Source organism: Hyla sarda, chromosome 1 (genome assembly GCF_029499605.1).
Source record: "Hyla sarda isolate aHylSar1 chromosome 1, aHylSar1.hap1, whole genome shotgun sequence".
NCBI classification, from domain to species: Eukaryota; Metazoa; Chordata; class Amphibia; order Anura; family Hylidae; genus Hyla; species Hyla sarda.
The window spans coordinates 569,576,192-569,589,910 of NC_079189.1; the positions used below are offsets into that span (position 1 = coordinate 569,576,192).

At 43.2% G+C, this 13,719-nt stretch overlaps 1 protein-coding gene across 4 annotated transcripts in view; it reads right to left on the reverse strand.

The window, feature by feature from the left end:
* LOXHD1 (lipoxygenase homology PLAT domains 1) overlaps positions 1-13,719 on the reverse strand; it is a 239,834-nt gene that overhangs the window by 208,811 nt on the left and 17,304 nt on the right. The window contains exons 2-7 of one of the 4 annotated variants that reach the window (XM_056543231.1): positions 12,156-12,336; positions 10,426-10,581; positions 7,785-7,936; positions 6,459-6,578; positions 4,712-4,873; positions 3,442-3,637 (exon numbers count right to left, since the gene is read on the reverse strand). In XM_056543231.1, the coding sequence (XP_056399206.1) occupies positions 3,442-3,637; positions 4,712-4,873; positions 6,459-6,578; positions 7,785-7,936; positions 10,426-10,581; positions 12,156-12,300 (931 nt within the window). In that variant the 5' untranslated portion in view covers positions 12,301-12,336. Of the gene's footprint in view, positions 1-3,441; positions 3,638-4,711; positions 4,874-6,458; positions 6,579-7,784; positions 7,937-9,716; positions 9,774-10,425; positions 10,582-10,678; positions 10,819-12,155; positions 12,337-13,719 lie in introns of those variants that run through there. The other 3 variants (XM_056543249.1, XM_056543258.1, XM_056543242.1) reach the window with 3 other exon arrangements.

Sequence of the window (13,719 nt, forward strand, 5' to 3'; positions counted from 1 at the left end):
CCATCTCCAGAGATCTAGATTTGCTTTTGTCCACAGTGCGCAACATTATCAAGAAGTTTGCAACCCATGGCACTGTAGCAAATCTCCCTGGGCATGGACAGAAGAGAACATTTGTTGAAAGGTGTCAACGCAGGATAGTCTGGATGGTGGATAAGCAGCCCCAAACAAGTTCCAAAGATATTCAAGCTGTCTTGCAGGCTCAAGGAGCATCAGTGTCAGTGCGAACTATCCATTGACTTTTAAATTAAATGAAACGCTAAGGCAGGAGACCCAGGAGGACCCCACTGCAGTGCTGACACAGAGACATAAAAGAGCAAGACTACATTTTGCCAAAATGAACTTGAGTAAGCCAAAATCCTTCTGGGAAAACGTCTTGTGGATAGATGAGACCAAGATAGAGCTTATTGGTAAAGCTCATCATTCTACCGTTTACCGAAAACGGGATGAGGCCTACAAAGAAAAGAACACAGTACCTACAGTGAAATATGGTGGAGGTTCAATGATGTTTTGGAATTATTTTGCTGCCTCTGGCACTGGGTGCCTTGAATGTGTGCAAGGCATCATGAAATCTGAGGATTACCAACAAATATTGGGTTGCACTGTACAGCCCAGTGTCAGAAAGCTGGGTTTGCGTACAAGATCTTGGGTCTTCCAGCAGGACAATGACCCCAAACATATGTCAAAAAGCACCCAGAAATGGATGTCAACAAAGGGCTGGAGGGCCCTTGCAATAAGAGAGACCTGGAGCAGTTTGAAAAGGAAGAGTGGTCCAACATTTCCACTGAGAGGCGTAAGAAGCTTATTGATGGTTATAGGAAGCGACTGATTTCAGTTGTTTTTCCAAAGGGTGTGCAACCAAATATTAAGTTAAGGGTGCCAATAATTTTGTCCAGCCCATTTTTGGAGTTTGCTGTGACATTATGTCCAATTTGCTTTTTTCTCTCCCTTTTTTGGTTTAGTTCCAATACTAACAAAAGGAATAAACATGTGTATAGCAAAACATGTGTTACTACAATCCTTTTCTGTGAGAAATACTTCATTTTCTAGAAAAATTTCAGGGGTGTCAACCTTTACAGCCATGACTGTGTCTATGACCATATTGCTAGCAAGTTCCCAGTCCTTTATCCTGATCCTCGGCTCCACCTCGGGATCCAATACTTCTCCAATGACAGGTGAGTACCGCCGGACTTCAGGCTGACTACTTTGGTGGCCGGCCAGGTTCACCCTAGTTTTGCACCGCGAGTGTTCGATGGTTTCCACTGTACCCCGCAACTGCATTGGGCATGAGATACCTACCAGGAGATTGTGGTACTGGACCCATTTGAGCCTATGGGATTCCCTCAAGCAAGATGGCTCGAACCATCTCTGAAGGACGGCATGAGCATGCACCGGGAACAACACCCTTGGTCTCTACGATAAAATTTTATCATGAAGGTTGGTGGGATGTCTGCATGCCATGATGGGGGGATTACTTAGCACAGGAATGTTGCCCAACCCCTCGCGTCTCTACGATACTTACCACATGATCTCATACATGACATTGTTTACCTACATCACTTCCGGCAGAAACCACGCTTACAGGAAGTATACTGGCGTTCAGCGCTCTCTCATCACATATCCAGGGGCCAATAGCCGGGTGAGTGACTGCGTCCTCCCGCCCACTTTTGTAATATGATTTTAAAGTTCACTTGTTCACAAGATCACTGTTCACCACATGTATCGCGAATATGCATTATGTCAACTAATGCTGTTCACTAGTCTGTGACATTATTCCCCTGCTGATTTATTTCATGATCACGCATGTTTCATGTATAACACTGTTTGTTTACTTGTACCAATTATGCTAATTTGTGGGTTAGTCCTACCCTTAAATACCCTACTCTCACACCATTTTGTGCTTGGCAGTGTGAGGTTGCCGAAACGTAGCTCACTGAAGAGTGAATAACGACAACACTTTTTTCACCTGATTGGAATGCCACTTTTTCTCTATGTGTATATATATATTTATCAACTAATGTGTGTATGTATGTAGGTATATATGAATGTATGTATGTATGCTCCAGCACAGCTTCCAAACAGCTGGGGATTTTTCGATTAAACTTGAAACATGTTTCTTATATGTCAAAAATCTCCAGCCGTAGCCTAAGAGAAAACTTAACTGTAATCTCTGCATCCCTAGAGTAACACGATGAGGAGATGTACTGAAAGTCTCATGTGTTATGTCCCGATACCGACAAGCTGCAGAGATTGCCCAGGACTTTTTATCATCTTGCTATCTCAGCAATGTGAAGGTTAAGTATGATTTAACTGTCCGGCAGGCAGGTACAGAGAAAAGTTAGTGCAGGGTCAGGGAGAGTGGATGGGGCAGGCGGATTTAAGAGAAGATTTATTGTGGGTGAAAAAAGAGTGAGGGGGGAGAGAAAACCTCAGTGCAGGGGCAGGGAGAGGGCATGGCAGTGCTGCTGCAGTAAGGGGTGCAGGAAGGATGAACATTGCTATCACTGCTAGGCCTTCGGTAGACTGGAAAAGCTGGGTGGCATGCAGTATGCATGCCACCCAGCTTTCCCAATCCTCTGAAGAGCTCCAACATGGCTGTTTTACCAAAAAGATATTCTCTTCAGGAGACTGGGAAATCTGGGGAAGTAATGTAAGCCATACGCTGTGTACTGTGTACCACCTAGCTTTCCCAGTTTCCCAAAAAGTTCCAATATGGCAATAAGACAGGGAAATGCTGGGTACTCAGAAGGTTTTACATATTGTCTTTAACCTTGAAAATTATGTTATCATTTTAGTATAATCCCACCCACAACTGTATTCAGGATATAAGTATTCAGATCCCCTATAGTGACTGCACCCCCTCATGGTTCAGTGTCTGTGGGGCATCTAGAGTTAAAATGAGAAATACATAGTATTATATAAGAAAACTATATCTCCCATAGTGCCTGTCTCCAGATGTTCAAACATGGAGCTAAACTTGTACACGCTCTTGTACCACCATTTGGGGAATTATAGAACATTTTCAGCGATCCCCTTAAAAAATGGCATACTGGTGAAGCTCGAAAAATTAGAATATCGCGCAAAGTTCATTTATTTCAGTAATGCAACTTTAAAGGTGAAACTAATATATGAGAGAGATTCATTACATGCAAAGCAAGATAGTTCAGGCTGTGATTTGTCATAATTACAGCTCATGAAAACCCCAAAGCCCCCCAAATACTATGATTTGGGGAGCCATGACATCTGCTGGTGTTGGCCCACTGTGCTTTATTAAGCCCAGGGTCAATGCATCCGTCTACCAGGAGATTTTGGAGCACTTCATGCTCCCTTTCCTTTTAAGTTGCATTAATTAAATACAGTGGATTTTTGCACAATATTCAAATTTTTTTAATTTCACCTGCATATCTAATCTTTATGTTAGTACATTAAAAAAGAAGAGCCTACCAGTGTGATCCCCCGGTTTGCCGTCTAGCTGATGAGCGGAGGTTTTATCAGGTGTTAATGTTCGGCTGAGCTGGCAATCTGCATGGTACAGAGAAAACCACCGCCGGCAGGGGAAATGCCATGTCTTGTCTCTGTTGGTGTTGGTAACAAAGACTTCATCCAGATACCAGGCATGCTGCTGCTCCAGTCCATCGTGCTATGAAAAAACACAGAGCTTAATGGGAATTCATAATCTGATTAGTAATGATATAGACAAGATATATATTAAAAAGTATTCACCCCTTTTTAGGCATTTGCACAATTTTAGCGATTTACATAATTGAATCACAGTTGATGTATTTCGACTTTTTGAAGACCGAACATCCAGTGATCTCCATCCATTTCGTATAAAAGTGTTTTCCACAGTGATCTCCCTGCTGCACCCTGTGTTCTTTTAGAGCGTCACACCCACTCCCATAGACTTGCGTTAGGTGGCGTGGCCGTGATGTCGCGAGCCTCCGGCGCTGCACCCGACACTCTAAACGAATGCCGGGTGCAGCAAGGAGATTGCGTGGGTCCCCAGCGGATTGACCCTTGCAATCAGACATATTATCCCCTTTCCTTTGTATAGGGGATAAGATGTCTAGGGGAGGAGTACCCCTTTACTATCTTAACTGAATAAGGATTCTGACAGGGGAGGGGGGTAAACTGTGGCAAAGAGACTGTAGAGCTCCACTCCACTTACTTCTGTGGCTTACTGTGACAAAACACTAGGAGAAGTGTATATAGATGAAGTTCCCCCCAGAAGAACAGATGGGCACCATTGAAGGTATGCCTGATATTAGCTATACCTAGGCTTACAGGTCTCCTTAGGAATGTAGAGCAGAGTCAGTTCTCCTGACCAAAGCCACACTTGTAGCAGTTGGTACTAGGCCACCACACATCCTCAAATGAATGGGGCTGAGCTGCAGAACCAACACATCCACATGTAAGGATGACTGTATCAAAGATTATGAGGCCGTGAGCTCCAGAAAGCCTTTTATCATCTTAAAAGGAAAGTCTTAACCTCATGCTTGCTTTTCCTTAATTTTTAGTTTATTCCATTGGGGTTGTGGGGAGGAGAATCCCTTCATGAGTGAAACCGTCCAATGGAGACAGAAGATGGATCCAACTTCATTCTCCATAGAGTGAGCTACATCTTTGGACATTCATCCAATGGCGTGGTCACCTCCCTAGCAAATTCACCTTTCCTGATTAGTAAGCAGCTGAATTTGTCATGTAATGTACTTACTTCCAGCGTGATGTTCTTGATGTCCCCAATTTCTGGGCCGTAAACCTTGAACGCATGGGTGGACCCTTTACCAAATTTAAATTCGGAATCTTTGTCCCCCAATTTCTTATGCAGCTGGGTCTTGTTAAGTTTCCCTTTGGTTCCTTTCATTCGTATATAAACCTGAGAAATAGCAGTAACATTTATATTCTTTACATAGTACACTACCTCATAAATCTGATTCAAGTCCATAGAAAATAAACATCTAGTATCCCAAACCTATCATGAGGGGCAGAGAAAATTGCTTTGCAATATTGTGTTCATTTCCACACAAAATCAAATATAGTTTTCCAACACTTAATTTTCTACCTAAATATGCCCATGTTAGCTCTATAGATATAAGTCTTATGATAGATAATGCATCAGGTGGTACCTCCTATTGGAGCCCTGCATAGGGTATATGGTCATACAGCATACATATACAGTTTCTAATAATAAGAATTGTTAAATTAAAGGATAATGTACCCTAGTGTGGTACTGTACAGCTGAGATGGCAGAAACGTGTGAGAATGAACTGCACTTACAGGAGAGTGCTGCACTGTGGGGGAAACGCCAATGAAAGCCTTAAGACAATATGGTGAGCAGCCACTGGTCCAACCAATTTTTGAGGACGCAGAGTGGTACGTTGCAGGAACAACCAACTTGTGGTTTACAAAATGGACCAGTTAATCCATTCTCCCAATTAGGACTCCGGAAGTATTAATAACTGCAAGTGTTTATTCTGTAGCACCATCTGATGAAGAGCCAGGTCCAGACTGGAAACGCGTCATATGTTCTACAGAATAAACATTTGCAGTTACTAAAGAGTCCTACTTAAAGAAGATGTCCAGCGGTAATAAACTTATCCTGCAGATAAGGCATAAGTGCCTAATCGCAGGGGGTCTGATCGATGGGACCCCCCGCAGTCTCCCATATGGGGTCCCGGCCCATCCCCGGCTCAGCTCCTGTGTGTGACGTTTCGCACACAGCAGGTCAGCTGATCCAAACATGCCCCCTCCATTCATCTTTATAAACAGGTGAACGCTGTGTCTCCACCTCTCACATAGAAATAAATGGATGGGGCGTGTTTTGACCAGCTGACGTGCTGGGTACGAAACGCACTCTAAGAGAGAAGAAACGGGGCTGAGCCAGGGCTCGGCCCTGGCTCTGCTCTGTGATCAAACCGTGATCAAACACATCCTGCAGATTGGGGATAAGTTTATTACCGCTGGACATCATCGTTAAGCACTTAAGGGGCCCATTTTGTGAACCACCAGTTGGTGATGATTGTTACTACGAATAATAAGAATAAAGCAATATGGTGCCTACATAATACTGCCATATGGTCAGTTACAATTTTCATATGCCACCACCATACATTGCCATTCAGTGCCGCACAATGCCTCTACAAATACTGTTATACTGTGCGCTAATAATACCAACATACAGTGCACAGAAGTTAATCTAACAACAGGGCTATTCAATGGCTAAATAAACTGATATTAAATTCTATTTTTTATCCTATTTTAATTCTATTTTTTTTTATTTTATTTTCCATGATGGACACAATCCTTGGGTTCTAGGCCTTCAGTGGAACTTGCTTCGGCAGCAGGAGGATGCAGGTGCACCCTATGACCCCACAGATCGCACACCCCAGGAGAGGGCACAGGCTGAATAATCGACTACTATGCCGATCTCCAGGACACTAACACCATGTCTTCTAGCTTACCCTGGCATTAGTACCGCCCTGCTTCTTATTGCCAGTCTTCACTACCACCTTGTAGAGAACCTTCTTTACTGCCATAGAACCAGGTCGGGATCTGGCGAATTGAGTACTCAGTGCAAGCCTCTATGAAATTAAATCATGAAGAACATGTTATATATAGATATTATATATAGAACATATTTTTTTATAAATCTATTTCCTTATGTGTATAGTATTTTGAAGCTCAGACTGCCAAAACCTCTTTATCAAGGTGATAAACATTGAGCTACATTTACTAAAGTACAGGAATTTTGCTATACATTACAATGCCTCCTCATGCAACACAGACTTGTTTTAGACTCCTCCCATTTAAAGGGGGACTCCACTACTTTAAAACTTATAAGTGTCCGATTGCGGGGGGTGGGTCCTACTTCTGGGACCCCCCTCAATATCCAGAACAGGGCCCTGTCTCTCCATTGGTATGGAGTAGCATGCAGCCAAAGACACTCCCCATATGAACAAACTTAAAGGGGTACTCCACTGGAAAACATTTTCTTTTAAATCAACTGGTGCCAGAAAGTTAAACAGATTTGCAAATTCCTTCTATGAAAAATCAGCTGCTATATACTACAGAATTTCCTCTCTGCTGACACCTCTGCCCACTTTAGGAATCGTCCAGAGTAAGCGCTAATCCCCATAGCAAACCTCTCTTGCTCTGGACAGTTCCGGACATGGACAGAGGTGTCAGCAGAGAGCATGTTGTCAGACAGAGAGGAAATTCAAATAGAAAATAATTTCTTCTGTAGTATACATCATCTAAAAAGTACTGGAAGGATTGGGATTTTTAATAGAAGTAATTTACAAATATGTTTAATTTACTGGCACCAGTTGATTTAAAAGAAAATGTTTTCCAGTGGAGTACCCCTTTAAAGGGGTACTCCACTGCCCCAGCACTGGGTGTGGGCGGCGGGGGTCATGACATCATGGCCACACCCTCTTATGATGTCACGCCATGCCCCTTCAATGCCATTCTATGGTAGGGGTGTGATGGCCATCACGCCTCCTCAATGCAAGTCTTTGGGAGGGGGCGTGATGGCCATCACACCCCCTACGATAGACTTGCATTGAAGGGGCGTGATGTTATGAGAGGGTGTGGCCGTGACGTCATGGCCCCCGCCGCCCGCACCCAGTGTTTGGAATGAACACCAAGTGCTGGGTAGATAGTGGATAAAATGTCTAGGGGTGGAGTACCCCTTTAACTGGAAGTTAGTTTCAAACTATTTTACCTACACATTCTAGTATAAATATTGACGCTTCTACTGAAGTCCTCCGCAGAAGCAGGATACTTACACTAGAGGATGGCCGTGTGTCCACCTGTAGGCCAAATTTCCTGGCATAGTAATCGTATAAGTGAGGGTCATTCATGGAGCTGTATGTAGTTAGGGTGTCCACATGCCCATTTTTATATCGATAGCCACCAGAATCGGCGCTCATGGTCCGTGCTGATGATTTGAAAAAAGTATAATTTTAGTATCCTCACTGTTTTTAGGATAAAAAAAATTATCAGTTTTACAATTGTGGGTCAGTTTTTATGATAAAATTTTTAGCAGGTTCCTCCCCTACAAAAATTCTGTCTACCACCCTACCCCTGCTCGTGAGTGAATCAATGACTATCTTTAAGACCTCTCCCATACTATTATACTCTGGAAATACCCGAATTTATTTAAAAAAATAAAATAGCAACATTCCACTAAGTAAAAGATATACAGGACTAATGCATCACCATAGAAAAACATTACCTGTGATTCCAATAAGGCCATTAGCACTCTACAGGCTTTCCGGGAAAAGAAATATGCAAAGCAGCTCAACACACCACCTTCACATGTAGCATTCCCTTAAATCAGCTTTAGCTCCAATTACAGAGCTATCTATCTAAACAATAGAGCGGCACTCAATTCCAAAATAAGGGGCATTTTCTCATGTCACAGCAAAGCAACGTTTCAACTTCTCCATGAAACCTTTATCAAGCAAATGCATGGAGGAGCTGAAACATTGTTTTGCTGTGACAAGAGAAAAACTGCGCCTTATTTTGGAATTGAGTCCTGCGCCATTGTTTGAATATTTACTGGAACCGTGATCAGGTTGTGGACACTGGCACCTTATGGTATTTGTGTCTTTTTTGAGTAGTGCTGCAAATTTTGATAGACTGCAATACATTTCCGAGTAGATTCCGTGGCAACCCCACGCGATGTCCTGTACAGGGCCCTGGCTCTCGTCGCTCAGTTTACAGTACTCCACTGAGCACTCCAGCCCCCACCTTCTCTGACGAGCACCAGTGACGGCCAGCTGAGATGGTGATTGGCCGAGTGGGCCGTCATTCCTGCTCGCCCAAAAAGAAGGAGTCAGAGCGTTCCCAGGACTGGTGAGTAACTGACCCCCGAACAGAAAATGGCAACAGGTTCTTGTGGTTAGACCAACCACCATCAGACATTTATCCCCTATACTGGGAATAGAGGATAAGTTGGGGTACTCCTTCTTTTTGAAGCACCTAAGTGCATTCTATCAAATGTCAACACTCTTTGTTCCTCTAAGGCGGGGCCTTGCTGCTATTTGTCAGTATTGTTGAGGTTTTTGCGATAACATGACTAGGGGACCGTAGAGATACGCTTGACCTTGCACTCGTGTTATGGTGCAAAGGCCAGCAGACCAGATTTTAGTAGCAAAAACAAGTAACAAATATATATATATATATATATATATGTATATATATATATGTATATATATAATATATATATATATATATATATATATATATATCATACTTTAAATATCTTTATAAATAACTTAACAAAATATCCGGGGTAACCATACCCCCCATAACATTTGCATAACATTTACATAGTGCAAATCGAAACTGAGCCTAACCCCTGAGATAGCAACAGGCTGGAGGGGGACCTGAAGGCACCTACTCTTCCATGCACTCTCTCCTACTGTGCCCTTGGTCGTCCATCACCTGACCCAAGGGCGCCACCTTCGGAGACCACTCTGTCCCTTCTCGCTAGGGACCTCCATAAGTAGCTGGCTACCAACCTAGCTCCCCCCGTCCACTATGATCAGGCCTCTACCAACATTCAAGCATGTCTCCAAATCCCCCTCCAGCTCCCGCCAAGGCGGCTGGTTGTGACACCTTACAACCGGCCGGCCCGCCACAAGGCCACTGCTCACTCCACCCTCTCCCGGATGGATAATGCCCACAAAATGAAGAGCAAACAAAAGGTTTACCTAAAACATGTATCATTCCCATGAGGGAGATTTATCAAAACCTGAGCAGTGGAAAAGTTGACCAGTTGCCCATAGCAACCAATCAGATCGCTTCTTTCATTTCTCAGAGGCCTTTTTAAAAATGAAAGAAACGATCTGATTGGTTGCTATGGGCAACTCTGCAACTTTACTTCTGGACAGGTTTAATAAATCTCCCCCCATATAGAAAGGCAATCCGAATATCATCTAAAGGGGTACTCCAGCACTTTAAAATGTATCCCCTACAGGGGGTTAACAATCTGATCCCAGTGGGGACCCCCTGCAATCTCCAGAGCAGGGACTTCAATTCTCCCTGTGCATTCAGTGATGTCTCGGCATTTCAGGATTCAATCCCCCATTCAACATTGCCACCCTAGGCACAGGCCTACGGTTGTCAAATACGGCACTGTTTGTCGGTCTAGGTCAGTGGTTCCCAACCAGGGTGTTTCCAGCTGTTGCAAAACTACAACTCCCAGCAAGGCACCCTGATTGGGAAACAAAGGTCTAGATCAGTGGTCTCCAACCTGTGTACCTCCAGATGTTGCAAAACTACAACTCCCAGCATGCCTCCAGCATGCTGGGAGTTGTAGTTTTGCAACATCTGGAGGCATGCTGGGAGTTGTAGTTTTGCAACATCTGGAGGTCCGCAGGTTGAAGACCACTGGTCTAGATGATGCAAAGGTCTAGATACCTGCAAATGGGGCCCGTCTACTCAGCACAGACTCCACAGGTCTATGGTTCAGGCTGGTTTTATATCTCCGTAACGAATTTGTCCAGGCCTCCGTTTTGCGCGAATCGTTCCACACTGGTTTACCACGGGGAGGCGAGACGTCTCTAAACTGAAACCCTGAAGAAGAAGAAAAAAACACAAAGAAATATTTAGGAACTACACTATGAAATTTAACCCCTTCCTGACTACATGATTTTTTTTTTTTTTGGCTTACGTTATCCTCCTCCCCACCTACAAAGGCTACGTTCACGCATTAGAAATTGTGCGATTCTGCTCAAATTCCATTCTGCAAAGCTTCCTGCGGAATTTTTGCATATTTGGAAAATTTCTGTGTGCTCAAAACCCAGATTTCTGTTGATATTTAAAGGCCCATTGAGTTCAATGGGATTCCGCTGCGGAATCCCCATTGAACAATGGAAGAGATTTATGAAAACCTGTGTAGAGGAAGAGCAGTGCAGTTGCCCATAGCAACCAATCAGATTGCTTCTTTCATTTTCCTCAGGCCTCTTTAAAAATAAAAGAAGCCATCTGACTGGTTGCTATGGGCAACTGCCCACTCTTCCTCTACACAGTTTTTTACGGGTCAGAACAATTCCAAGGATACCAAATTTTTATAACTTTTCTTTTGTTTTTCGAAAAATAAAAAATCTTTCAAAAAATAAAATTATAGAAAGGTTAAAAAAAAAAATGGAGTTCTTACCCCTACATATTTTTTTAATTTTTCCACTTGGGAAATGTATGTTCCCGTACGGCTTGACATATTTCAATACCTGGTACACATATTATGGGTCGGGATAGGAGGTGGGGATGGGAGTTCGAGATAGAAGGTCGAGATAGGAGAACGGGATAGGAGGTCGGGATAGGAGGTCGAGATAGGAGGTTGAGATAGGAGGAAGGGATAGGAGGTCGAGATAGGAGGTCGGGATATGAGGACAGGATAAGAGGTCAGGATAGGAGATCGGGATAGGAGATAGGGATAGGAGGACGGGATAGAAGGTCGGGATAGGAGGTCAGGATAGGAGGTCGGGATAGGAGGACGGGATACGAGGTCGGGATAGGAGGTCGGGATTGGAGGATGGAATAGGTGGACGGGATAGGAGGATGGGATAGGAGTTCGGGATAGGAGGACGAGATAGGAGGACGGGATATGAGGACAGGATAGGTGGACGGGATAGGAGGATGGGATAGGAGTTCGGGATAGGAGGTTGGGATAGAAGGTTGGGATATGACAACAATATATGAGGACGGGATATGACGTCAAAAGCTTCCTCCTTTGTTTATTTTCCTCCCCAACAAGGATTAGGAAGGAAAAACTGGGCAACGCCGGGTACTCAGCTAATATATATATATATATATATATATATATATATATATATATGTGTGTGTGTGTGTGTGTGTGTGTGTGTGTATTAAATTTAAGTAGCCGTCTTAGTCCAGTGATGCAGATGCAAATCAAAAAATGTTGCAGTATCTTGTAATACCTTTTTTATTGGACTAACAGAATTTTGTAGAGACAAACCTTCAGGATTTTGGGAGGAATCCTGAAAGTTTGTCTCTACAAAATTCTGTTAGTCCAATAAAAAAGATATTACAAGATACTGCAACATTTTTTGATTTGCACATAAATATATATATATATATATTTTTTTTTATTGCATTACTTTTTTTTTCTTTTTCCATTTATATCTTACCTGTAGAGGGGCGGATGCGTGGAACTGTGGCAGCAGGGTAGGCATCTCTTGGTCTGTCCGGCCCAAAAGAACCAGGAGCATTTTGCGGCTGCAGTACGCCTGTGACTGAGGGTGAAGAGTTATAATACTGGATCTGGGTAGGCATTCACAAACCTTTGATGCTTTAAGATCCGTCTTCTTTCTATAACAGAAGACGATTTGTTATATTTTAGTCCCGACAGAACGTAACATTTGTCACAGAGCTGATTTCTTCAAAGAAACAGCTCCACCCCTGTCCTCAGGTTGTGTGTGGTATTGCAGCTTAGTTCCACGGAAGTGAATGGAGCCAAATTGTAATGCCACACACTACCAGAGGACAGGTGTGGCACTGTTTTTGGAAGATGTTAGCTCTGTTTTTCTATTGCCAAATACTGCAGAGCCACAGCACTGCACATCCAGTTCCTCCTGGTTCACGAAAATTTGCCCATGTTTCTTACCGCCATGAATGACATGGGACTGTGGAATAAAAGTTGTGGCCAGACTCCAACTTTAGTGATCTTTGAAACTGCTGAACAATTGTATGATTTGTTTGACGCAATGAAGGGGAAATTAATAAACTGGCGTGCACTTGCTAAATTGCGCACTATTGGAGTTTTTATTTTGCACATTAAATTGTGTTGAAATTTTCATCTAATTTAGCGCTATTTATAATGCTATCCAGTGAACGGCAGTTGTGTGGAGAATGGGCAGACTGGTTCAAGACAACAGTAACTCAAATAACCACTGGTTACAGGCAAGGTATGCAGAATACCATCTCTGACCGTACAACACATCCAACCTTGAAGCAGATGGGCTACAGCAGCAGAAGACCACAACGGTACTAGCAAAGTGAACTTAATAAAGGGGCCTCTGAGTGTATTATTACTATGAGAGGAAAGCTTGGTGTAAACTACTAAGCTCACTGTTATGTGGACGTGTACCATTTTCTAGTGATTAAATTAATATAACAGTGATACATTATAACTAAACTGTACAGTAGCAGTACAGCAGTAGTCTCCAAACTGAGGAAATCCAGCTGTTGCAATACTACAACCTCCAGCATGCCTGGACAGCCAACGGCTGTCCAGGCATACTGGGAGTTGTAGTTTTGCAACAGCTGGAGGTCTACAATGGCAGTGTGAACCTTGCCTTAGAGGATAAAATTCTGCTACCTATAGCCAATACCAGAGGGAGTACACTGCTCACAGTTGTATTATTTCCTTAAATGGGACATGTATACATCTGTATGCAGTAAGCTTCCCCTAGAGGTGGTTGCAGGTAAATGGAATTTCATGACTGCTTGTGAATCATAGTTTGCGTTTCTTTCACAGACCTTATAGAGCAGGCTTTGTTGTGTTTGCAATCTGTCAGTTGTGTTAGCTAAACCAATATACATATAGTACCAAATAGGAATTCCATCAGTTTAAATCACTACGTCAACACCAAGAGGACAAGTAAGTATATCTGGTCAATCCAGTCTGACCACATCCCCGCCTCAGCACGACTCAAAGGGGACAACATAAGCTCAGGTATACATTAACCCAGG